A 26942-nucleotide genomic window follows, 5' to 3' on the forward strand; every position below is an offset into this window, starting at 1 on the left:
ATAGGCAATAATGTAAATCTCCCCTGGAATCCTGTGGAAAATATGCAAATCTGTCTAAATAATATGGCTGAGCTGAAATATGAAAGGAAGGAAAGTATTAAGTAGCCCGTGTTTACTGCGGGTTAGCATTATTTAAAAGATTTCCCTTCAAAGCCACATACATGCAGTGCTATAGGCTGGAAGCAGTGTACGCAAGAGTGCAGGTAGAATACTTACGCGGGGCTAGATGTGTTCAAGCATTTGCATAAGTGTTGCCGCAAGTGGTTGGTGTGAAAATGAGTTTAGTTTGCAGATTAAAAAGCAGACACAACTCAAATCAAGGGAAAGTAAGCGTAAAAGTGTCCGCTTTTTAGCGATTGTACCTCTGCTGATGAGGTGTGTCGCCACGAGAATAATTAACACATTCGGAGTGTGAACCGTATATGATTCTGTGTCGTCTATTAGATTTTCAAGAATTTCAACTATAGAAATTCATAAAGGCTCAAGAGTGCGTCTCTCTGGGCAACAGAAAACATATGGTTGTATGTACGTAGGTACGCATGTATGTATGTACATATGTATTCATTTTAAGGACTCAATTGGTTGCTTTATTTGGAAACATACTAATTTTTGTCTTCAAGTTGAAATACAAACGCATATATTTGTTGTTGCTAAAGTAATTTCATATGTTGACGACAGATTTGGAATTTGTTATCGTTAGCACAAACATTTGCTTAACATCTGCGTGCGAAACTTTTTCAAAAGCATGGCTTACAATTCCCTCTAGTGATGAGAAGTTTAGTTAGAACGACTAAGATATCGGTATATTCATCATTTATGAACTTAGAAAAAAATATATACAGATTCCATTTATATATCTATATATGGGTGATTCTACGATAAGAGGTTTAAAGTGCATAGAGAATACGGCCAAAGAGAAACTTTGGATTTTTTCATGAAACCTCTGTATTATGATTTTTGTCCTTTCTTATTCAAGATATAAACGAATGTTACAAATTAAAGGTACTCTCTTTTCTAGACGAACAAACCATAAAATTAAAATAACAATTAAAGTCACTATCTAGTATAAAAAAACGAAACAAAAATAAAATAAAAATTGTTAAGCTCTCTCAAAAACACTTCAGACTTTTTAACATTTCACTTTTTTAGACTTTGAAAGGAATTTCAGAAAACATGGTTTTAATTATGCATTAAATCGTAATGTTATTTAATGCACTACATTGATATGATGTGATTAATTTAAAAAATATCAACATAAAGAACAATATTTTGCCACACTAGTTACCTCTTATCGTAGAATCACCCATATAATATGTATGTATGTACCTAACTGAAACCGCGTCAAAAAGAGGCAATCTTGTAATAAAAAACGTGTATGTAACTAGGATAATACCTGTATGTATGAACTTTGTAAAATGAATAATAAGATTAGTTGCGTTATATAGACATGGTTTGGATCCGACTTTATCACTTTTGAAACAGTAATAAAAACCGTACGTTAAGTATTTGCGAAATCTTCCCGTGTGTCAAACTGGAATTTAATTTAAATTGCTTAAATAAAGTAAAAACAAATAAATATAGAAATTATCGAAACTAATAATTCAATAAATAATATTGACATTCATACATATGTTCAGTTGCAAAGCATCATATGCGCGACATATTTAACATCACTTGGAAATTTGTTCAGGTAAAATCCCAAATATGATAAATCGTAATGTATTCAGGTAAATACATACCACTTGGTCGGTCGTATATTAATATAAATACATAGCTAAGAGACACTAGCATTTTTAGTTCGTTGACAGCAACCTATCAGCGAGTTAACAAGGAACACAATCTAAAACGTTATTGCCTACAAAATTACAAACAAATTTAAGTTGAAAACAAAAAAGTAATGAACAGAAAATAATAAATAAATATTTTGAAGAGTGCAATAAAGTATTTAAAATAGTGTACTAAAAGTGTAGTGGTGTATGGAAGCCAAAAATATTTTGCCAGTGCTAACAAAATATCATTACTTATAGCGCCACCTAGGGCGAATAACTTGTAGCGCATTTTTCATGTTTAGGCAACACTGCTAAAGTGACAATTTATTTGAAAGAAAAAAGTTATTAAACCCGGACGCTAGTAATGGAAGATGATTTTCAAATCGAATATATGTCATTGCCACTTGAAGATCTCCAGGATTACTATGGGAAATTGTTTGAGCGTTATCGACAATTGCGTGATGGTACAGAGGCGGACCATCAGCGTATCCACGAGTTGAAACGTAATTTGGAAACTGCTTATGCCGCCGAAAAGTACCTCTCGCAGGAAATTGAGGAGCTCATGCAAACGATTGCCTCTATGGAAAGGGATAATAAGGTACAAGCAAAAGTTCATTCAGAGGTGGAAGATTTACGTCGACAACATCACACTTTAACCACGGACTACACCACGTTGCAGCAGGACTACGCGACGTTGAGTGCGGAGAATGTCGAAATACGTAAACAGTTGGAAACGGTGAAATCAACAAGAAGATTAACTAAATCATCGATAGTTAATGCTGGAACAGACGAGCTCTTCAATCGTATAGCAACGTTGGAAGGAGAAAACTTTTCTTTGGTGCAAAAGTTGGAGGAATTTCAGGAGAGTATGGTGCGACAAACATTGGCATTAGCAGAAAGAGAGGTTCTTGAAAATAATATAAATATATTTGTACATATATTAATAATTTGAATATTTTATACATATACCAGAGAAATATTGAAGTTTTACGTGAACAAGTGACATATCTGGAGGAAAATTTGCGTTCAAAGCTTGAAGATTTAGATGAAAAGTCAAATTTGCTTGATTGTACACAGGAATATTTAGAAGAAGCTAACGCAAGACTTGCCTTGATGGAAACAAAGCCAGAAGGTGTTGGTAAGTGCATTGACTTTATTGGGATAATGGTGAAATTGAAACATTTGTTTTTAAGATCGCAAAGGCAAATCGCTTTTCGCGGAAGTTAACTATCAACGAAGGACAATGAAAAAACTTCTAGCTGCACAAAAGAAAAGTTACATTGATATGAAAAAATTGTGCAATGGCAGTCAGTCAGAAATAAAACGATTGAAGCGTGAGAATATTGCATTGCATAAAGAGCTTAAGCAGTGTACTTCACTTTTGTGTTCAGCGGACCGTTCTTATCAGGGTAATTATGAATTATAGAAATTTTAAGAATTTACACTAATTGATCATAATCCCCAGCGGACAAACTAAACGAACGCATACGACAACTACTCCGTCAAGTGGAAAGCTTAGAGAAGCAATTAGAAGTTTCTCAGAGGCGTCTAAGTTACATGGACAACTATAAGGATGTTGGGTGGCTTGATTCAATCTTGAGTTTCTGCAAGTACGCATTACCTGTTAAAGTTGTAAACTGTGTCACTCATTTCACTACTGAAGCATTGAAGATGTTTCGTCATAGTCGAGCATTTTGTATAGTACAAATGGGGATAACCTTACATTAAATAACTCATTCAAATTCTCACTTCCATTATTTATTATTTAAATACATTTGTAAATCTAGATATACATATATACTTACTAACTATAAGGTTACGTGTAAGGATTATGTGTGTTTCACACAAATGTTTTTACTCCCAAATAATTTAGAAATGAAACTGATGAACTCAAAAGTGTGCAAATACCAAGACCAGTGTGGAAGAGCAGTTACGCAACGTTCAAAAGGAGAAAACAAGGTACACTTAAGATTTGTTAATTTCTTTAATATCAAGGTAACCTTTTTTGTTATTAATAGATAGCGCTCCGAAGCATAATAAATGCGTTGCGTACTGTTCAATAGAGAGGATCTCTTGACGAGGGAAGCGAGTTGGGTTAAAACTATTCGTGAACAGAAAAAACTAAAGACGGCACGATCTCGTATACTGTATGCATCACCTAGAAGTCCATAGCATCGTCCAAGGATAAAAAGCCGGAACTACTTAGCATTCCATTAGGACTTATTCTGAATGAGCACACAGAGAAATCAACTATTTCAGTGAAGGAAGAACATAGTTCTGATTGTAATATATGCGAATGAACTCGAGATAGCACCACCAAAGAATTCCAAAGGAAAGGTGTCAAAGAAAAGTGATGCATTCACCACTGAACACCAGTTACCAGAAGGTGAGATTGTGATGAACATCAGTGCGAATATCTGTATTGGTTTAGTGTGTACTAATGAATGTATCATGAGGCAAACCCAAAGCCTTTATTAGAGAGCTGCCAGAGAAGCTCAATGTTATTTTCGTCATTTTGTGGCGCAATGGCCAAACGTAAACCAACTTACACAATTCATGTTTTGTTCTTGAGCAATTGATAATAACGCGTGCAATAAATCGGAAATGGTGTATTTGTATCGAGACACATCTTGTGTTTTAAAGTTTTTGAATGATTTTTATGGACTTTTAATGATCATTGAGTGCAAGTGACAGGCTTATTGACATAAGGCTTTTAGGACTTGACACATCTTTTCAAGAGGAATATTCTGCGCTCTTGTTGTTGTTGTAGCGATTATCTCTCCCTGCCGGAACGGAAAGCATAAGTCTAGTTATCCCCGGGGTCATCTAGCGGGAGGACCAGGAAACATGCTGTTTCGACAGGGTCGGACCAAAGGGAAAGGGGTGTTAGATGAGTAGGGTTCGTTGAGCATGCAAAAAAGGTGATTAGTGTCATGCGGGGACTCGTTGCATGCAGGGCATGTATTTTGTATGTCGGGGTTCAGTCTGGATAAGTAGGAGTTTAACCTGCTAGCCTTTTAAATCTCCGGGACCTGACGGCATATTCCCAGCTCAATTGCAGAAATCGTTAAGTTACGTAACGGGCTGGTTAGTAACCATTCTCGAAGGGACCCTTCGGTTAAACTACATTCCTTCATTATGGAGAAAAGTGAAGGTAATATACATACCAAAAGCAGGCAAAAGCTCTCACACCAGTCCAAAGGATTTTGGACCAATCAGTCTTTCCTCATTTCTACTAAAAACACTGGAAAGATTAATAGAAATTAATATAAGAAGCAAGCTAGCTCCGGAAAAGTGAGCAGTTTCACATCATGCGTACTCCAAAGGAAAGTAAAAGGAAACAGCCTTAAACTCGGTGGTCACAGAGATTGAAAGGTCTCGGGTAGTAAAGGAATACGCTCTCATAGCCTTCTTAAACATAGGCCATTTTAACATCCAGTCTAAGGCCATTATCAACGCCCTTAAAGATCTGAATGTCTCCGAATTACTCATGAAACTTATATAACAGATGCTTCTAGGCAGGTTCATAACTTCAACGCTGGGGGTTTCAATGATGTGCAGATCTGTCCATAGGGATACACCTCAAAGAGGCGTCCTATCCCCACTTCTATGAATCCTAACAATGAACAGTATATTGTTAGATCTAAAGAAAGGGGGAGTACATGTTGTGGCCTACGCTGATGATGTGGCGGTATCAATTAGGGGAAAATTCCCACATATACTCTCGGACCTCATGCAAACAAGGCTAAATGAGATAAATCGTTGGGCAAAATCATGTGGAAGCTGTTATGTAAACCAAACTTGGATGCCAGGGTAAAGAAGGCAGCTTTAGCACTATAAAAATGGGGACTAACTCCCCGCGTATCACATTGGCTCTACACAGCTGTGGTAAGACCGATTATGACATATGGGATATTGGTCTGGTGGCCAATAATTGAGAAGAAGTACGCAGTAAAGCGTATGGTAAGTATGGTAAGAACAACGCCTAGCCAGGCATTAGATGCGATTCTGTATTTACTGCCTATAGATCTATTCTACAAACAACAGGCGGCGAAATCGGCACTGAGGCTGAGAGAATCAAAACTGCAATAGGGGACATTCCAGTATACTCTGCAAGTTCCCATTTCTACCAAATATTACGGAAATTCGCAATCCTATAGAAATGAATCTATACTCGGATCTACACATATCCTTCCCTTCTAGAGAGGAGTGGGAAATGTGAAAAATGGACACAGATTCAGAGATAAGTATCTATACAGACGGTTCAAAACTGGACAAACGAGTAGGAGGCGGTATTTTCAGAGAAACTGGATACCAGAATCGCTTTCCGGTTACCGGATCACTGCAGTGTTTTCGAAGCAGAGATCACTGCAATTAAAGAAAGCCTTCTCGTTTTGTCAAAAAAAGTGCTAACGACTAAACACATATTCATATTCTCGGATAGTCAAGCGGCTTTAAAATCACAAAAGTCGCAAAGAATATCATCGAAGATAGTGAAAGAATGCTTGGACGACATCATATTTCACGATACACCTGCAATGGGTCCCGGGACATAGTGACATTCCTGGAAACTGTGTAGCAGATGAACTAGCCAGATTGGGCACAACATTGCAGTTGGATGCTAATAATACCTTATATACCTCTGGCAACGTGCAGATATCTAATAAATAAACATGCTGTTGATACGGCTGAATCACAATGGAAACAATCAACTACTTGTTCCGTAAGTAGACAAACGTGTCCTGAGTGGAGGAAGAGCCGCACTTGTCGTTTATTGAAATTTAAGAGGAATGACACAAGAACCCTTGTAGGGGTGTTAACGGGACACTGTCTGATTGGTAGACACGCCAGCAGGCTGGGGTTACCTTGTAACGATTACTGCAGAAGTTGCCAGGAAGAAGAAGAGGAAGAAACGATTACACACCTTATATGGGGATGTAAGGCTCTGTATTATTGGACGCGGTTTTCTCGAGAATGTGGGTGAAGTTGCTCATATTAAATTATGTGATCTTTTTCACTTTATTAAGACCACAGGGTGGTTCAAAGATGACTCTATAGTGTGAGAGATCAAAGTCCCAGTGGTGTCACAATGGGCCTCCAAAAGGCCTAGGTGCGTCGTTTTGACAACCACATAACCTAACCTAACCCGCTACAATATCCAGAACGAAGTTGCGCAAGGGTCACTCTGGTTTCACGTGGCAACTCGAGCTCTTCGTCTGCTAAAGGTGGTGGTTTGGTTCCAAGGACGCCATTCACTGGAAGGGAGTCAAAGAAGGTGTTAATAGCTCCACTGTGAATGGCGTTTATAGCGTGTCTGAAACTGTCTGCTCCCGTGATCTGGTCAGTGTATTGTTCTAGATCGTCAACTTATTGTAGGAGTGACCTCTTGATGCATCCGGGGGCGGATGGCTGATTTCTACGAAAGCACCCTAGTAGAAACTGCTTGGCAAGCAGTTCATTATGTTCCTTAATAGGCAGCCGGTGCTGTGTAATTTACGACCGGCTGGCCGATAGCCTTGTAAGTAGCCAGCAACGTTTCTTTGTCCTCTCCCCAAGTGATACCGGCTAGCGACTTGAGGATTTTGTTCCGGCTCTGTACTTTAGTAATTATCGCGGTCATGTGCGGAGTGCAGACTGCCAAATGTGACACCCAAAATCTTGGGGTTATTCACAGTCGGTATTGGTCTACCATCGACGTGAATATTAAGATTTAGTCTGTACTCCTTCGTTCAGTTGGTAAAAAGCGTCGCCGTGAATGCGAGTGCCAGGCTCGAAATAATACGGATGATTGCCGACCGCTCAGGTAGTTCACGATCCGTCACCGTTGGACCTAGGTGTTTTAACATCAAAGAATTGATTCCCTCTGGGTCGATGGCTTTGGAGGACATGGCCTTCCTGATGACATCCCGAACCTCCTCGCTGGTGAAAACAAGTAGCACCCAGTTGTTTGGAATTTTGCGCTGCCGTCTGTTGACACGCTTTGTAGTCTTGTCAACCGGAGGGTGCAGTATAAATTTCCGGCTAAAATAGCTTGCGCACCTCTCCGGGTCCGAGGAAGCATGGCTATCGAATTGAATTTCAACCCGGTCGCCGTGTTTCCTCGGGTTTGGCAGAGATTTGCTGGTTGACCACAGCTTGCTCCAATCATTGGAAATATTACAGGACATCAAATGCTCTACCCATATCGTCCGCTTATTGTTGTTTACCAGTTGTCGAATCTCCAAATTGAGATCATTTATGCGGGGATCACAAGGGTCGAACTGGCTTTAGGAGTCATTTGCTAAAACTGCCGCTTCAGCCGGGACATTAGGGCGCATGTTTGCGATTCTTTTGGCTGGCTCATCTTGAAGAATTGACGTTCGGCAACGATTACGTGCGTAGGAATAAGTAGGGCGGTGAAGGCATTCTCAGTGAATTCTGTGAAGCCGTCCCAGCTTTATTAAAGTTAACATATGTGTGAATGTCCGCAGAAATAAAATCTGGAGGTTTTTCAATCGAGATAATTATGGGCAGATGATCTGATGCAAGGGTTAGCATAGCAATGGTGCTATCCAGCAAACTGCTGCAAGTGCTCATAATTCTGGTGGGGGCTTCGTCATTCATTGTGCAGAATGTCGAATCGTCTATCTCTTCTGAAAGCTCCATCCCTCTCCGATCGTTTGACAGGCAAGAATTCCAAAGATCGTGGTGCGCGTTAAAGTCACCAAGTACCAATCGGTTTTCACCACGAAGTAGCGTACTAATATTCGGGTGATATCCAGATAAGGTCCAATCATTCTGTTAACGAAAGAGAACCTTGTATGCGTTATTGAGGAGGGTTATATCATGGTAATTGGAACAAATTGTATGGCCTCCCTTTTTGTAGAAAGATCACACTAAGGTTTCAATCGTCAGCCATACTTTCATTCTATCAGTTCTTCGCCGCCGTGTTTAAATAGCTCGATAGGCAATCCATCAGTCCCCCACTTTGTTGTTCTCCAAGCGGGTAATTGGGGTATTGGGTTCGCCATCTCCTGGTGTTGCCTCCATAAAGTATGTGCTGGACCAAATTACTTCCTTGATTCCTATTAGAGGATCCTCCGGTCTTGAAACCTTCTGTAAGTAGCTCATTTTTCCATAAAATGTTCGAGCATTATCCTTGTCGGCCAGATTGCAAGCACTTCGTACTCACGCATGCCCTCTTTCTTTTTATTTCTGCAAATGCGTCTCGCTTCGCTCTTCATTCGAATCGTACCAGCTCGTTTCTCGGTTTGTCGAAATCCAATTGTTTCGGCTGCAGCTGTACGGTTATGAATGCTCTCAGAGAGCAGGAGTGCATGTTGAGTAAGAAACCCCTCGGCTGCCTTCTGCTATTGCTACTTTTCGACGACGAGTCTTCTTTGTGTTTGTTGACGGACGCGCTTTGCTGTACAAAGGCGGGTGTAACAACGTTGTTTTTTGGATACCATCTTCTGGGTCTAAAACCGGAAGTCGAGAGTTGGTTGAATCATGTGGAGAGAAAGTGTTGTTGACCAAGTGAAGGGCAATCAAAAATATTGAAAATCTTTATGTGCCTAGTGTCGACCAAGAGCCTACGTCCTTTTAGTTCAGTTACAACCCGTCAGCAATTTAATATAGACTACAATCTGAAATCAAATTGCCAGCAAAATGATATTAAAATTTCAGCAGCAAACTAAAGATATGAACACAAAACAATAAATACATAAATATTATGAAAAGTTCAAAAAAATATTTAAAATATTGTACTAAAGTGTAGATGTGTGTGGAAGCCAAGAATAGTTTGCTAGTGCTCACAAATTTCATTTATTTATAGCGCTCCCTAGTGTACATAACTTGTAACGCATTTTTCATGTTTAGGCAACACTGCTAAAGTGACAATTTATTTGAAAGAAAAAAGTTATTAAACTCGGTCGCTAGTTATGGAAGATGATTTTCAAATCGAATATATGTCATTGCCACTTGAAGATCTCCAGGATCACTATGGGAAATTGTATGAGCGTTATCGACAATTGCACGATGGTACAGAGGCGAACACACAGCGTATCCACGAAATGAAACGTAATTTGGAAACTGCTTATGCCGCCGAAAAGTACCTCTCGCAGGAAATTGAGGAGCTCATGCAAACCCTTGCTTCGATTGAAAAGGACAATAAGGGGCAAACAAAAGTACATACGGAGCTAGAAGATTTACGTCGACAACATCACACATTAACCACGGACTACACTACGTTGCAGCAGGACTATGCTACGTTGAGTGCGGAGAATGTCGAAATGCGTAGAGAGCTAGAAACGGTAAAATCAGCAAAAAGATTAAGCACATCATCGATAGTTAATGCTGGAACAGAAGAGCTCACCAACCGTATAGCAACGTTGGAAGGAGAAAACTTTTCTTTGATGCAAAAGTTGGAGGAATTCCAGGAGAGTATGGTGCGACAAACACTGATATTGGCAGAAAGAGAGGTGCTTGAAATGTAATATAAATATATTCGTATATATATTATTTTAAATATTTTATGCATATACCAGAGTAATATTGAAGTTTTACGTGATCAAGTAACATGTTTGGAGGAAAATTTGCGTTCGAAACGTGAGGATTTAGATGAAAAGACAACTTTGCTTGAAAGCACGCAAGAACATTTAGCAGAAGCTAACGCAAAACTTGCCATGTTGGAAACAAAACCAGAAGGTGTTGGTAAGTGCATTTACTCTATTGTGATATTTGTGAAATTACAATATTCCCTATAGATCGCAAAGGCAACTCGCTTTTCGCCGAAGTGGATGATCAACGACAGGCAATGAAAAAACTTCTAGCTGCACAAAAGAAAAGCTACATTGATATGAAAAAAATGTGCAATGACAGTCAATCAGAAATACGACGATTGAAGCGGGAGAATATTGCAATGCATACAGAGCTTAAGGAGTGCACTTCAATTTTCTGTTCAGCAGACCGCACATATCAGGGTAATTATGAAACATTTTATGAACTTTTACATAATAAAAAAAAAAACATTTGCAGACAGGCTAAACGATCGTATACGCCAACTACTGAGTCAAGTGGAAGGATTAGAAAAGCAATTAAAAGTATCACAGAGTCGTCTAAGTGACTTAGCCAACGAAAAAGGTGTTGAATGGTTGGATTCAATGTTGAGTTTCTGCAAGTATGTAAAAGCAATGTAAATAGTACAAAATTCTCCACTTCTATAATTTATTATGTGAAGTCTTTTGTAAATTTCGGACAAGTTTTGTAAAAAAAATAATTGTATTTATTGACTGTATAAATATTTTACTCCCAAATAATTTAGACATGAAACTGATGAACTCAAGAAACAACTTCATAGTGTGCGAATACAAAAAGCCAGTTTGGAAGAGCAGCTCCGCAATGTTCAACAGCAGATGACAAGGTAAATAAAAACATTTCTCCATTTATTTAATAGCGAAGTAAACTATTTTATTATTAACAGATGGCGTTTCGAAGCATTAAAAACACGTTGTGTACTGCTCGATAGAGAGGATATATTGACTGAAAAGGGAATTGCGTTTAAACCTATTCGTGCAATAGAGTTTAATATTGACCAGAAAGAACAGGAGACTGCACGACCTCGTATTGTGCACGCATCACCTGGCACTCCTCAATATAAGTTCTCCAAGGAGAGTGAACCACAAATACTTAGCACCCCATTAGGACAACAAACTATTCAGAATGGGAATGCATCAGAAATATATAACACACCTTCTAGAAATATTCCATTGAAACGAGAACAAGAAGAACAGAAAGAAAATCAAAATGACTTCATCACGTCGAATAATGAAAATGATGGAACACCACAAAAGCAGCAGAAACATACAATTTCAGTGAAGACAGAACCATGTTTCGATAATTATTTGCGCGAGAGTAATAGCAACAGTAGTTCTTTGGCAAACGAACTGCAGATGACACCATCAATGAATTCCAAAAGGCAACCATCTGCACTGAACGCTCAACCGGGACCTTCGATTCTAACAAAGAAAGGTGATACACTCACCAGTAATGAAAATAACCAGAAGAATGTGCAGTTTAGTGCACAAGGTCCCACTGTGCACGACATCAGTGCGAACGTCAGTACAGAGGGTACTATTGATGGTTCGAATAAAGAAGACAATCCCAAAGCCTTCATTAAAGAGGTACGAAAGAAACCCAATGTTACTATTCGTCATATTATAGTGCCATCCAAACGTAAACCACTATAACCCAAACCTGTTTTCGTTCTTTTTGTTTACTTTTTATTGGACTTATTTACTAAGTCAGTTATTTATACAGTTGCTTACAGTAAGAGTCTAAACCGTTAACGAATAAATGAAAAAAAATAATAAACTTAAATTTCATGAATGTGGAAACAACCTAGTAGTCTTTGTCTATAGTGAATGTTATCATCAATTAACATTCCTCCAGACACCGAGGTGGAGACTAATAACTTATTAAGGAAGTACATGGAATTGATGTCTTTCTCTAAAAATGGACGTGTATCGATAAGAAAATTTGTGTTGTGAATCGCATAATATATATGTGGGGTTGTTTTCGCGGCAGAGGTCTAGGCTTGAACGCATTAATCGTAAGTGTATGCAAGTGATTATAGATATTATCGTGGCCGCATATCTCCCAAATTTTGACATATTTGGACTCGATATTAATGCAGGACTATGAATCGAAGTTCCTATATTGGCATTAGTCTTGACACCTGATAGAACATTTTTGCGCTATTTTAAAAGAAAAACTTTTCAGAGGAAGAAGGTTGAAAATCTCTATTGAACTATGTGAACAGACTTTTATAGTGTGGCAAAATATAAACCCAAATATTTCAAAAACTTTTTCAAAAGTGTGTCAGACAGTACAAAAGCATCGAAAAACAATTCCTTATAATAGACTAAAATGAATATATTTAATTGAAGGAGGGAATTGTTTCACCATCAAACCCATTCGCTTTCTTATCTAGTCTGGAAAAAATAGAATTAACGGCGCCGTTAGGCCAATGATCAGCGGTTTACGTCAGCAGCTGTACACTCTTGGCAGCCGAAGCATGCTTTAGAAGCTGCAAAAAATCGATTTTTCCGAGGACTTTTGGGAAGGAAAGAAATATTCGATTGAAGCGAAACTGCCAGGTTTTGTTGCTATACATGTGTATATGTATTTCAACAGTCTTCTCAAATTTTTTCAATATTATGTCTGGTACAAGCATTTCATCAAGGCGTCTCGAGTGTGCATGTGTCGTGTGGAGGTAAAGATGCAGATCGCAATTTTCATCTGAAACAAAAAAAAACCAAAACATTTTCAATAGTATAGCTTCAAGTTAAACCAAGAAAATCAAACGAAAAGTGAGAAATTCAAAAACTTTTCGCACATTAAAAAAAAAAAATATTTTTTTTCTTTGAATTCACATCAGATTGCTTAAAAAGTAAAAAAAAAAACCTTTCTTAAGGTTTTTTAGATTGACTAGAAAAGTATTTAATCCCGAATACAATAAATTTTGTCTAGTTTGATAGGACGTTTAATTTTTTCCCCTATTCCCGCCAATTAGGAAAAATCGTACAAATGGGAAACCGGTAAATCGTGCGTCAAACTTTTCGTATATAAAGTATATCTGATCGACGCTTGCTCACAATTTCTCTTGTGACTCCAAAAATTATTTGAATATTTTTCTGAAATTTTAGGGACACATTCTTGGATAGTTTGGGTAGACATTTATCGATTTTTTGAAGCCTCTAAAGCAGGCTCCCTCCTGAGATCTCGTTTGGTATCGAACAGCGCGGAGAGGTCCTTCCCGATACTGACGTAGCTTTTGGAATTGCTTAACGTCAGTTTACAATCCGTGTTAATTTTGAGGAGATACCAAATTCGCAGCTTTTCATGGATCTTTCTCAAGATTTGGCGCATGGTGAAAATCTTGTCTATTGTAAATTTTCCAGGTCTAAAGTCACACTGATGTGGTCTAGTCAGTCTGTTGACGAATGGCTTTAGTGTATCACACAGCACGTTCGAAAGGACCGTGTATGCGATATTGAAGAGGCTTATTCCACAGTATTTGACGCAGATTGTGGGGTCTACCTATTTGTGAATTGGACAGTGCATACTTAGGTTCCTATTGTCGGGAAGTATTCCCTCCTTGGTTCCAACATGAGAATGTTCAAAACAACTCTAGGCATGTCGTCTATCTGTCACAATATGATCGACATGATTGCTCACCTACGCATGACCACGGGGAGTTCGCCTTTTCGCTTTAGCTCGATTCCAAACGATTGTTTATAAGTTACCCAGAGGACATTTAGTCTAAAACTGGAAGTCGTAAGCTGCTAGAACCATGTGAAGAACAATCGTTCCTGGCCAATCCCAAGTAAATTACAATCAAAAACTGTTCTCATTAGAGTAGACTTCTACACAATACTCCATTCCATACATACTAAAATTTAATTCATATATTGGACATCAGGTCCACCAGAATATCGAATATCTTTACATGTCTAGTGTCGACCATAAGCCTTTGTCCATTTGGTGCACTAACAACCTATCACGATGTTAACAAAGACTACAACCTGAAAACAAATTTGCTACAAAATTATATTCAAAAATAAGCAGCAAACAAATAGATTGAGCATAAAATAATAAATAAATATTTTGAAAAAAACGCAATAAAATTTTTTTTCAAATAGTGTACTAAAAGTGTAATTGTGTATGGAATCAAGAACAGTTTGCTAGTGCTCACAAATTTCATTTACTTATAGCGCTCCATAATGTACATAACTTGTAGCGCATTTTTCGTATTTAGGCAACACTGCTAAAGTGACACTTCATTTAAAAGAAAAAAGTCATTAGCTTAAACGATTGTTATGGAAGAGGATTTTCAAATCGAATATATGTCGCTGCCACTTGAAGATCTCCAGGATCATTATGGGACATTGTTTGAGCGTTATCGACAAATGCACGATGAAGCAGAGGAGGACATACAGCGTATCCACGAAATGAAACGTAATTTGGAAACAGCTTATGCCGCCGAAAATTACCTCTCGCAGGAAATTGAGGAGCTCATGCAAACTCTTGCCTCCATTGAAAAGGACAATAAGGGACAAACAAAAGTAGATACAGAGTTAGAAGATTTACGCCGACAACATCACACATTAACCACGGACTACACTACGTTGCAGCAGGACTATGCTACGTTGAGTGCGGAGAATGTCGAAATGCGAAGAGAGCTAGAAACGGTAAAATCATCAAAAAGATTAAGCACATCATCGATGGTTAATGCTGGAACAGAAGAGCTCACCAACCGTATAGCAACGTTGGAAGGAGAAAACTTTTCTTTGATGCAAAAGTTGGAGGAATTCCAGGAGAGTATGGTGCGACAAACACTGATATTGGCAGAAAGAGAGGTGCTTAAATTTTAATATAATATAAATATATTCGTATATATATTATTTTGAATATTTTATGCATATACCAGAGTAATATTGAAGTTTTACGTGATCAAGTAACATGTTTGGAGGAAAATTTGCGTTCGAAACGTGAGGATTTAGATGAAAAGACAACTTTGCTTGAAAGCACGCAAGAACATTTAGCAGAAGCTAACGCAAAACTTGCCATGTTGGAAACAAAACCAGAAGGTGTTGGTAAGTGCATTTACTCTATTGTGATATTTGTGAAATTACAATATTCCCTATAGATCGCAAAGGCAACTCGCTTTTCGCCGAAGTGGATGATCAACGACAGGCAATGAAAAAACTTCTAGCTGCACAAAAGAAAAGCTACATTGATATGAAAAAAATGTGCAATGACAGTCAATCAGAAATACGACGATTGAAGCGGGAGAATATTGCAATGCATACAGAGCTTAAGGAGTGCACTTCAATTTTCTGTTCAGCAGACCGCACATATCAGAGTAATTATGAAATATTTTATGAACTTTTAAATAATTAAAAAAACAAAAAAATTGCAGACAGGCTAAACGATCGTATACGCCAACTACTGTGTCAAGTGGAAGGATTAGAAAAGCAATTAAAAGTATCACAGAGTCGTCTAAGTGACTTAGCCAACGAAAAAGGTGTTGAATGGTTGGATTCAATGTTAAGTTTCTGCAAGTATGTAAAAGCAATGTAAATAGTGTAAAATTCTCCACTTCCAAAATTTATTATGGGAAGTCTTTTGTAAATTTCGGACAAGTTTTGTAAAAAAAATAATTGTATTTACTGACTGTATAAATATTTTACTTCCAAATAATTTAGACATGAAACTGATGAACTCAAGAAACAACTTCATAGTGTGCGAATACAAAAAGCCAGTTTGGAAGAACAGCTCCGCAATGTTCAACAGCAGATGACAAGGTTAATATAAAAATTTCTTCATTTATTTAATAGCGAAGTAAACTATTATATTATTAACAGATGGCGTTTCGAAGCATTAAAAACACGTTGTGTACTGCTCGATAGAGAGGATATATTGACTGAAAAGGGAATTGCGTTTAAACCTATTCGTGCAATAGAGTTTAATATTGACCAGAAAGAACAGGAGACTGCTCGACCTCGTATTGTGCACGCATCACCTGGCACTCCACAATATAAGTCCGCCAAGGAGAGAGAACCACAAATACTTAGCACCCCATTAGGACAACAAACTATTCAGAATGGGAATGGATCAGAAATATATAACACACGAGAACAAGAAGAACAAAAAGAAAATCAAAATGACTTCATCACGTCAAATGATGAAAATATTGGAACCCCACAAAAGCAGCAGAAACCGACTATTTCACTGAAGGCAAAACCAAGTTTCCATAATTATTTGCGCGAGAGTAATAGCAACAGTAGTTCTTTGGCAAACGAACTGCAGATGGCACCACCAAAGAATTCCAAAAGGCAACCCCCCGCACTGGATGCTCAACCGGGACCTTCGATTCTATCGAAGAAAAGTGATACACTCACCAGTGATGAAAATAACCAGAAGAATGTGCAGTTTAGTGCGCAAGGTCCCACTGTGCACGACATCAGTGCAAATGTCAGTATTGGTTCAGAGAGTACTATTGATGGTTCGAATAAAGAAGACAATCCCAAAGCCTTCATTAAAGAGGTACGAAAGAAACCCAATGTTATTATTCGTCACATTGTGGTGCCATCCAAACGTAAACCACAATAAACCAAACACATTTTTGTTCTTATTATTAAGTCAGTTATTTATATTTGCATACAGTAAGTAACTAAACTGTTCAGGAATACATATATGAAAAAATAAAATGATATACATTCACAATCACATCCATGAAGTGAAATCAATCGTTGTTGTTTGTGTAGTAACGATTATCCAGCCCTGCTGTGTGCCTCTTCATCCAGGCGACAATACCGGCGCTGCGTAATTTACGACCGTAATTTCTTTGTCCTTTCCCCAAGTGCTACCGGCTAGCGACTTGAGGATCTTGTTGCGGCTCTGTACTTCTTGGGGTTATTCACAGTCGGTATTGTATATCATCGACGTGAATATTAAGATTTAGTCTGTACTCCTTCGTCCAGTTGGTATAAAGGGTCGCCGTGGATTTTCTCACAGAGAAGAAGGGAGAAAGGTCGCTGCTTAATTTCCCTTTTCTTTTTTCGAATGAATACGTCCTCTAGGCCTTAAGTGCCTTCACTACTGGGGAAAGGAGAGTTATCGGGTGGTAAGACTCCCCTTGATTGACGGGTTTCCCAGTTTTCAGTAGTGGAACTACTCTTCTGAATGCTCACATTTCGTGTATTTTAAGAGTGGTTGGTGACAAATTAAGTACCTTGGTGAGAAATTCCACTCCCGTTGAACTTAGATATTTTAACATCAAAGAATTGATTCCATCTGGGCCAATGGCTTTGGAGGACTTAGCCTTCCTGATAATATACCGTTAGTGAAATCAAGTGGCTCGCAGTTGTTTGGCATTGGGTCAGACTGGGAGTCATGCTGCCTAGTTCAGCTCCGGGGAACCATAAGTGCTCTAAGTTGGCCACACCCAGATGGTGCCGGCACGTTACGCAAACTATGTGCAAGTTGTAGCGGTGCGTTGACAGCATGGGTCCACATAACGTGTGGTCCACTCCCTATGGGTCTTAAGGCCTGAACAGGTCTTAAGATGGCTCCATCCATTGCATGTATTACACCTAATCGAAGTGGAGTTTGAAGGGAAATCGGATAATAACCACGCCCACCTCCCATACAAAGGTTATGTTGAAAATTACTTGCGTTAACTCACTAACGAAAAATATCAGAAATCTTAAATTTTGCAGAAGAAAGCTGTACTCAGTTTTTTTTTAAATATGGAAAATGGGCGTGGCATCGCTCACTTATGGGTCTAAAACCATATCTCAGAAACTACTCGACCGATTTCAATGAAATTCGGTACATAGCATTTTCTTGACATCCTGATGACACGTGTGAAAATCGGTTCACAACACGACTACTTCCCATGTAACTCAATTTTGAACTTCATATCATTCCTTCACTTTATAATACATAACGAACCAATGAGGATAGTGTCATAAAACTTTACGCAAATACTGTATGTGATCTGTGACATAACTTGTGGAAAAAAGTTTGAAATCGGACTATAACTTTTCGATACCCCGGATATCGAATAGGGTAATTTTTCACCGAAAATATCGGTAAATCCCTCAGGTATTTTAAATTAATTCAGAGAAAATTTTTGCTTCTAATAGTGTGTCTCTGTTCCAAAAATCTTTAGAACCGGGTCATAACTTCCCCTAGCTCCCATATACCTATACCGACATTGAAAACATGTTTTCATTGAAAAAATGGGTTTTCGTTCGAGAACTTGTGTTTTCATCCATGCAAAATCTGACAAACGAAATCACAGTTTTCGCTGAAAACTTCATGAAAACATACATTCCACTCATTATAATCGATGTCTGCTCTAGTTTAGTCGATATAATTGGAAGACATATTTTGCCATCCCCAAATTGTCAGCTGATATTTGTTTACACTTTATAAAATGGAAAAAAAACAAAAGTACAAAAAAAGAAATTCCTTGGGTGAGAGGGAGGAAGCGCTCCTAATTGAATTGTGGCAAAATATGGTGTGTGCTCTTCGCGGGTCAAGAAAAAATAGCCACATTTTAAAAGAAATGGCAGTGGAGTTGCAGCAACAAGGTGTGCTATTCACAGTGGCCGAAATTAATTAATTTGCAGAGGCCGAAGGACGTCGCATAATTCATTAAGTTAACGAAAGTTTTCTTTAAAACACAGATCCATTTCGATGGCAATCATGTTCCCAAAAATTATTCTTACGTTGCTGGAGTTAAATATTTTTAATTAAAAAACATTTGCATCAGTAAAAACCTATACAAACTTTTGTCCAACATGATTTAATCGGCGTGCCAAGTTCCTTTACTATACCTAATAGGATTAAACGTTGTTTGTTCAACTCTTCTATCTTTTCTCATCAATTCTCTTGAAGTATCGCGCGAGGTATTTATCTGGTTTATACCTTCATTATTAAAATTTTCTTGTCGTGATTCTATAAAACACGATCTTTAATAATAATTATAAGCAAATATTAAAGATTTTAAAACTTACATTTTTCGTTGCTCAAAATGTAAACAAACAAATAAATTTGTGAATTGTCAATGAAAACACATCGAAAACCCAAAATGTCGGTCAGAACGACTTTGGTTCCACAATCCACAAATATCCGTGGAAGTACAGGGAAGGTTTAAAAAGTAAACAATATTGAAAATTTGATAGAAAGATAATAATAAAATAATTATATTTAAGTTGACAACAAAGGCATAATATTGATTTTGGCAACAATACGATCTCAAAATGGCATTGCGTTGGCTCTCGCTTTGCTGCAACGTTACTAGAAGTTGGAGGAACGGTACATTCAATAGCATCGATTTATACCCGATTGAAAACTTGTGGACTATTAAAAATAAAGAAGTAACCGTAGAGAGGCTAAAGAGCAAATAAGAACTGGAGTCCATCCTTTTCAAAACTTCGTATAATGGCATGAAGGTCGGATTGCAAGAGCATATATCGTCAATGTCAGCAAGGTTTAGGGCGATGATTAAGGTATATACATATAATATAATAATTTGACCCAATTTGAAATAAAAACCCCTCCTGAAAAAATTAACATATAATAGTTTTTGGCTAATAATTTATTCTATCGCTTATTACAAATCCAAACAAAATCTCATTTTCACTTTTTTCTTTGTTGAATATTTAGCTTATAGCTCAAGGGAAAAAACTCAGATTTCATTGTTTTGAAATAAATTAGTTAAAGTTTATAAATTAAATTTTTGGTTTTTCTATAGTATATGTACATATTATTAAAATACACGCTCAATAAAACAAGTTTCCCGTTTATTGAATATTTTTAACAGTTTTGTCCATACTATACATAATAAAAATAAAAGTCTAAAAGCTTCTATAAGTCTTCTGAAATCCTCCTAAACGGCTGGACCGATATTAATGACATTTTTTGTATATTTTTAGGTTGATTTGAGAATGGTTTAGACTTACAATTCAGTCAAGTTTAAATAGTTAATTTCATTAATTTTAAAATTATTAAAATTATCGCAGTATCGATTGTCAAAAGGATCCAAATATTCCTTCAGATCATTAACTATGACTATTAATAAGGCACAAGGTAAAACAATGACATTTCGGTTCTTTTATCACGGGCAATTATCGGGCGATCCAAGTAGAGTTACTTTTTTCAGTAGCCTTTTTTTGATAACCACGCGTGAGTCGTGTCAAGCTGTCATGTTATTTTTGTTCAGTATTGTTTGGCATTTCATCATGGAAAGACTTACGCCTGAACAACGTTTACATTAGAGCTCTTGGTATTCGACTAATCGACAAACCGATTTAACCGAATATGGCATTATTCGAATAATAATATTCGGTTTGCACTATTCGGATAGTCGTCAATCATCGACTATTCGATTAACCGCTCACGTCCGACTATTCGGTTAACCGTTCGTTGTCGACTATTCGAATAGTGTAAGTTCATTAAATTTCTATTTTTATTAAAAAATGTGAAACACAGGAAAAATGCGCACAATTGACATTTTCACAAGTAAAAACAAACAAAAATCAAAGGCTGCTTGGATTTCAAACAATTTTCATTTATTCGAATAGTGACAGTATATATATATATTTGGCGTATGAACCGCTTTAAGCGATTATAGCCGAATCCACCAGAGTGCGCCACTCATTCCTCCTTTTTGCTTTTTGGCGCCAACTGGAAACACCAAGTGAAGCCAGGTCACTTTGCACTTGGTCTTTCCACCGGAGTGGAGGTCGTCCTCTTCCGCGGCTTCCTCCTGCGGGTACTGCATCGAATACTTTCAGAGCTGGAGTGTTTTCTTCCATCCGTACAACATGACCTAGCCGCTGTCTTCGCCGTTGCCAAGGCCGTTGGTTTAGAGGACCATAAATCTTGCGCAAAACCTTTCTCTCGAAAACCCCCAGAGTCGTCTCATCGGATGTTGTCATCGTCCACGCTTCAGCGCCATACATCAGGACGGGAATAATGAGCGACTTATAGAGTTTGATTTTGGTTCGTCGAGAGAGGACTTTACTTTTCAATTGCGTACTCAGTCCAAAGTAGCACTTATTGGCAAGAGTGATTCTGCGTTGGATTTCAAGGCTGACATTGTTGGTGTTGTCAATGCTGGTTCCCAGATAAACGAAATTATCTACAACTTCAAAGTTATGACTGTCAAAAGTGACGTGGGAGCCAAGACGCGAGTGCGCTGACTGATTGTTTGATGACAGGAGATATTTCGTCTTGTCCTCATTCACCACCAGACCCATACGCTTCGCTTCTTTATCTAGTCTGGAAAACGCAGAACAAACGGCGCGGTTGTTGCTTCCGATGATATCAATATCATCGGCATACGCCAGGAGCTGTACACTCTTGTAGAAGATTGTACCCTCTCTATTTAGCTCTGCAGCTCGTATTATTTTTTCCAGCTATAGATTGAAGTGATAGTGAGCCACCTTGTCTGAAGCCTCGTTTGGTATCGAACGGCTCGGAGAGGTCCTTCCCGATCCTGACGGAGCATTTGGTATTGCTCAAAGTCAGCTTACATAGCCGTATTAGTTTTGCAGGGATACCAAATTCAGACATCGCGGCATAAAGGCAGCTCCTTTTCGTGCTATCGAAGGCAGCTTTAAAATCGATAAAAAGATGGTGAGTATCGATTCTTCTCTCTCGGGTCTTTTCCAAGATTTGGCGCATGTTGAATATCTGGTCCATTGTAGATTTTCCAGGTCTAAAGCTACACTGATAAGGTCCAATCAGTTCGTTGACGGTGGGCTTTAGTCTTTCACACAATACGCTCGACAAAACCTTATATGCGATATTGAGGAGACTTATACCACGGTAGTTGGCGCAGACTGTGGGGTCTCCCTTCTTATGGATTGGGCAGAGCACACTAAGATTCCAATCGTCAGGCATGCTTTCTTCCGACCATATTCTACAAAGAAGCTGATGCATGCACCTTATCAGTTCTTCGCCGCCGTATTTGAATAGCTCGGCCGGTAATCCATCGGCCCCCGCCGCTTTGTTGTTCTTCAAGCGGGTAATTGCTATTCGAATTTCTTCATGGTCGGGTAATGGAACATCTGTTCCATCGTCATCGATTGGGGGATCGGGTTCGCCATCTCCTGGTGTTGTACTCTCACTGCCATTCAGCAGGTCGGAGAAGTGTTCCCTCCATAATCCCAGTATGCTCTGGACATCCGTTACCAGATTATCTCCTCGGTCCCTACATGATAATGCCCCGGTCTTGAAAACTTCTGAAAATCGCCTCATCTTTTCATAAAATTTTCGAGCATTACCTATGTCGGCCAGCTTTTCAAGCTTTTCATACTCACGCATTTCGGCCTCTTTCTTTTTACGTCTGCAAATGTGTCTCGCTTCCCTCTTCAGTTCTCGATATCTATCCCACCCCGAACGTGTTGTGGTCGATCGCAACGTTGCGAGGTAGGCAGTCTGTTTTCTCTCCACTGCGGAACGACAATTCTCATCGTACCAACTGGTTTTTTGGCGTTGCCGGAGACCAATTGTTTCGGCTGCAGCGGTATGCAATGACTTTGAGATGCCGTTCCACAGCTCCCTTATATCGAGAATAAAGAAGAAAAAAGCTTGTATACTTAAATATGCCACAAATATGGAAGCTGGGCCAGGAAAACGGCAAACCTTAAAATCTTGTGAATACCCAAGAATCGAAAAGGCTCTCTACAAGTGGTTTTTGATAAAAAGGAGTGAAAATGTTTACAATGCCGACGAGTCCGGATTGTTTTTCAGGCAGATACCAGATAAAACGTTGGTGAGCTTCAAGGAATCATCTGCTCCTGGTCGGAAAGTTAGTAAGGAAAGAATAACATTTCTCGCATGCACAAATGCTTCGGGTACGCACAAAGTTAAGCTCTTTGTCATTGGAAAAGCAAAAAACCCTAGAGCATTCAAAAATTTTCAAAAAATGCCCGTTGTAATACAAGGCTAATAAGAACTCGTGGATGACTTATTTGTTTTTCGAAGACTGGTTTCATCATACGTTTGTTCCTGAGGTGAGAAATACGAAATGTATTCAATTTTTGTTTAAAATTTATTTGTATGCGAATTTCTAGAATCCAAGGGACTTCCCAAAAAAGCCCTATTGGTCTTGGATAACGCCCCGTGTCATCCTAAAGACAATGAGATGAAAAGTGATGATGGAATGATAACCGTTATGTGTCTTCCACCTAACTGTACCGCGATTCTACAACCAATGGACCAAAACGTTATTAACTTAACAAAAGTCTATTACAAAAAAGTCTTTTGGAGCATTTAATAGGGAATAAAACCACTCATCTGGAGGAAAAAATAAAGGAATTCAACTTAAGACATGCTATCTGTCTTCTTGCAAGTTCATGGGAAAAAGTGTAAGCAAGCTCCATTCGCAAGTGCTGGAATATTTTAATGAAACCAGATGTTGAGTGGAGTGAAGAGGACGATATTCCTCTCAGCATTCTAAAAAGAGAAATTGAAAATGAACGCGCAATCCTTGTATCAATGCTCCAAGAACTTGCACCAAATGATTCGTTCACAATTGAAGAGCTAAATGAATGGATGCACGAAAGTGTTGCTTATCAAGAAGTGGATAAAGAAGCCGTAGAAATTCAAAATTCTGATGATAGCGAAGAGGATGTTATTCCACCTCCTAAAATAAACGGATCAGTTGCTATGCAATCTTTTAATACATGCATTCAGTGGGCTGAGGAAAACGATATTCCAATAAAAGACATTATATTTCTGAAGGAGATTCGTGAAAGAGCTATAATAAAAACACTTAATAAGAAGAAAGTGCAGACAACAATACCCGATATGTATAAAAAATAAATTTTTTAATAAAAAAATAAGCTTTCTATATCATAAAACGATTTTCATTTGTAATATTTCTTGTTATATATTTTTCCTCGTTGGGTGCAACAAACTCAATAAGTGCAACTACCTAAATTTCTATTAGTTGCGATTACCGAGTTCGTACTGTAAAACGAATGATAATATAAATGGTGGAATTAGAGGTGCTATACCATATCGCCATACCTATAACCATTTTCATAACCGCAACGATATTTACTATTATCGATTATTGGTGCCATAACCATAAACAGTTGATTTTTCATTCGAAATTTTTGTTTTTGTTTTGTAACAATTCAAGCGAAAAAGGCGATGGCGTGTCCATCCTAGGTCCCAACGGTTAACTAATCCGCTAAGATTCCGCTAGCTGTATAAATACAAACTTATGAGACGAATAATATATATAATAATATACATAATGCAAATGAAATTTCAAATGAAAATTCAAAAAATCAACAAACAGCTTTTTATGGTTACAGCCGAAAATCAAAATTCAATTGATAGTTATGGTTATGGTTATGGGCATGTTGTTATGGTTGCGCACCTCCAATTGGAAACATTGTTGCCCGTGAATTTGGTTCAATCAGTTATTTTATATGGATATGGTTATGCAGCTCTAATTCTACCTTAAGACTTGCATGACTTAACCTAAACATTATCATGAGTAATATGCTGCGTTTTCTTCTGAAATGTTCATGATATATAACGGGTGATTTTTTTGAGGTTAGGATTTTCATGCATTAGTATTTGACAGATCACGTGGGATTTCAGACATGGTGTCAAAGAGAAAGATGCTCAGTATGCTTTGACATTTCATCATGAATAGACTTACTAACGAGCAACGCTTGCAAATCATTGAATTTTATTACCAAAATCAGTGTTCGGTTCGAAATGTGTTTATCGACAAATTTTGTTCAGCGATGAGGCTCATTTCTGGTTGAATGGCTACGTAAATAAGCAAAATTGCCGCATTTGGGGTGAAGAGCAACCAGAAGCCGTTCAAGAACTGCCCATGCATCCCGAAAAATGCACTGTTTGGTGTGGTTTGTACGCTGGTGGAATCATTGGACCGTATTTTTTCAAAGATGCTGTTGGACGCAACGTTACGGTGAATGGCGATCGCTATCGTTCGATGCTAACAAACTTTTTGTTGCCAAAAATGGAAGAACTGAACTTGGTTGACATGTGGTTTCAACAAGATGGCGCTACATGCCACACAGCTCGCGATTCTATGGCCATTTTGAGGGAAAACTTCGGAGAACAATTCATCTCAAGAAATGGACCCGTAAGTTGGCCACCAAGATCATGCGATTTAACGCCTTTAGACTATTTTTTGTGGGGCTACGTCAAGTCTAAAGTCTACAGAAATAAGCCAGCAACTATTCCAGCTTTGGAAGACAACATTTCCGAAGAAATTCGGGCTATTCCGGCCGAAATGCTCGAAAAAGTTGCCCAAAATTGGACTTTCCGAATGGACCACCTAAGACGCAGCCGCGGTCAACATTTAAATGAAATTATCTTCAAAAAGTAAATGTCATGAACCAATCTAACGTTTCAAATAAAGAACCGATGAGATTTTGCAAATTTTATGCGTTTTTTTTTTTTAAAAAGTTATCAAGCTCTTAAAAAATCACCCTTTATGTATACATTTATTAGTGATTAGGAATACGAGACGAGTTGAAATCCGGAGGTCTATCTGCCCGTGCATTCCACAAGAATAACTTAGTATATACTCGTAAATTGGTATTTTGGTGTAACTTGGCACTCCTGTACTTTCAACTATGAAAAACGTCAGGAACACTAAATTTTATAGAAGAGATGGTAGAGGAGAGCTGCACTCAGATTGGTCTAAAAAATGGAAAATAGGTTATCGTCGTCCACTTTTCGGTCACTTTTCACTTTTCGTCCACTGATCGGCGTGGTGCAGAGCAGCCAGTCGTCTAGCTCGCAGGAGCGCACAAAGCTTTGTGAACAATGCCACTTCTGAATGATACCCTACCCTACCCTAAATGGTGTGACGTAATTTATGGATGGCCCCCAAGTCATCTCGATTTTTTCACATGTACTTTTACCAAAGTTGAACGATTTTTTCTTTAATCCGAAGATATGTTGTTGTATGAATTCCTTCAAATAGTTAATACGTTTGCACTATTATATGCGGGGCTTGTTAGAGGGGAAGTTTTATCAATATATCTACATTTTTAATCAAGTTATCGATTGTACAGGCGGGATGATAGACACGTGGAATTGAACCCGTCTATTTATATATGTACATATAATAAAACAATGACTCTCGAGTTAGATCATTTAGTTTTAGGTATTCGAAATAACCGTTAGGTGAAAATAACTACTATACCTTTGTAACATATTGCGAGAATGGATAATGGATTGGATAGTTCACGCAATTTTATTAAATAACTCACATATTTAGCCATATGTTCGACATAAAATCTACTAGAGTAAACCACGACATTTGTACATTTTTTAAACCAAATTGGGTGGATCTCTTCTGCATCTCTTCTGTCTTTTACATAGATTTTAGCGCTTCTGATGTTTTCTTTAGTGAGTTACCGATCTTTTAGTAGTGAAAAAATTGAAAGATAAACGAATAAATAGCCAGCATGTTTCTCCAAACTGTGTACCATCAAACTAATAGCTTTATAATGCATAAGGGTATAACAAACTTAACATAACCTAGGGGTAAATGGTTTCTATCACTGACTCGATGGACCAAAACCATTATTTCAGTATGTATGTAATTGGCGT

General features: G+C 38.1%; 3 protein-coding genes and 1 long non-coding RNA gene across 4 annotated transcripts; 3 read left to right on the plus strand and 1 right to left on the minus strand.

Moving 5' to 3' along the window:
• The first annotated feature begins 1969 nt into the window (after window positions 1–1969).
• Window positions 1970–7362, plus strand: LOC105211597 (uncharacterized). The gene is made up of 6 exons (XM_054228764.1): window positions 1970–2673; window positions 2742–2907; window positions 2963–3178; window positions 3235–3379; window positions 3643–3728; window positions 3788–7362. Exons 1-6 carry the CDS (start codon window positions 2134–2136, stop codon window positions 3844–3846), a joined length of 1212 nt encoding a protein of 403 aa, XP_054084739.1. The 5' UTR covers window positions 1970–2133; the 3' UTR covers window positions 3847–7362.
• Window positions 7363–9608: 2246 nt separating this feature from the next.
• LOC128921364 (protein Spindly-like) lies at window positions 9609–12133 on the plus strand. Its single transcript, XM_054228762.1, has 6 exons — window positions 9609–10228; window positions 10295–10460; window positions 10514–10729; window positions 10785–10926; window positions 11071–11169; window positions 11230–12133. Exons 1-6 carry the CDS (start codon window positions 9689–9691, stop codon window positions 11993–11995), a joined length of 1929 nt encoding a protein of 642 aa, XP_054084737.1. The 5' UTR covers window positions 9609–9688; the 3' UTR covers window positions 11996–12133.
• Window positions 12134–14518: 2385 nt separating this feature from the next.
• Window positions 14519–17059, plus strand: LOC105211599 (protein Spindly-like). Its single transcript, XM_054228763.1, has 6 exons — window positions 14519–15166; window positions 15238–15403; window positions 15457–15672; window positions 15730–15871; window positions 16016–16114; window positions 16175–17059. The coding sequence occupies exons 1-6, from the start codon at window positions 14627–14629 to the stop codon at window positions 16920–16922; spliced, it is 1911 nt and encodes a 636-aa protein (XP_054084738.1). The 5' UTR covers window positions 14519–14626; the 3' UTR covers window positions 16923–17059.
• A 1994-nt stretch (window positions 17060–19053) lies between these two features.
• LOC128921365 (uncharacterized) lies at window positions 19054–19478 on the minus strand. The gene is made up of 2 exons (XR_008470807.1): window positions 19337–19478; window positions 19054–19277 (listed from the first exon to the last, which is right to left on the minus strand). It is a non-coding gene; the product is annotated as an uncharacterized LOC128921365 (long non-coding RNA).
• Window positions 19479–26942: the final 7464 nt, after the last annotated feature.

Source organism: Zeugodacus cucurbitae, chromosome 4 (genome assembly GCF_028554725.1).
Source record: "Zeugodacus cucurbitae isolate PBARC_wt_2022May chromosome 4, idZeuCucr1.2, whole genome shotgun sequence".
Classification (NCBI taxonomy): Eukaryota; Metazoa; Arthropoda; class Insecta; order Diptera; family Tephritidae; genus Zeugodacus; species Zeugodacus cucurbitae.

Excerpts from the sequence above, each read along its gene's own strand:
- LOC105211597 (XM_054228764.1), top strand. The coding sequence starts at position 2,134 with ATGGAAGATGATTTTCAAATCGAATATATGTCATTGCCACTTGAAGAT. Across the intron at positions 3,380-3,642 it reads TCAATCTTGAGTTTCTGCAA|AAATGAAACTGATGAACTCA; the intron begins GTACGCATTACC and ends CAAATAATTTAG. Across the intron at positions 3,729-3,787 it reads GTTCAAAAGGAGAAAACAAG|ATAGCGCTCCGAAGCATAAT; the intron begins GTACACTTAAGA and ends TGTTATTAATAG.
- LOC128921364 (XM_054228762.1), top strand. The coding sequence starts at position 9,689 with ATGGAAGATGATTTTCAAATCGAATATATGTCATTGCCACTTGAAGAT. Across the intron at positions 10,730-10,784 it reads AGCAGACCGCACATATCAGG|ACAGGCTAAACGATCGTATA; the intron begins GTAATTATGAAA and ends AAACATTTGCAG. Across the intron at positions 11,170-11,229 it reads GTTCAACAGCAGATGACAAG|ATGGCGTTTCGAAGCATTAA; the intron begins GTAAATAAAAAC and ends TATTATTAACAG.
- LOC105211599 (XM_054228763.1), top strand. The coding sequence starts at position 14,627 with ATGGAAGAGGATTTTCAAATCGAATATATGTCGCTGCCACTTGAAGAT. Across the intron at positions 15,167-15,237 it reads TGATATTGGCAGAAAGAGAG|AGTAATATTGAAGTTTTACG; the intron begins GTGCTTAAATTT and ends TGCATATACCAG. Across the intron at positions 15,872-16,015 it reads TCAATGTTAAGTTTCTGCAA|ACATGAAACTGATGAACTCA; the intron begins GTATGTAAAAGC and ends CAAATAATTTAG.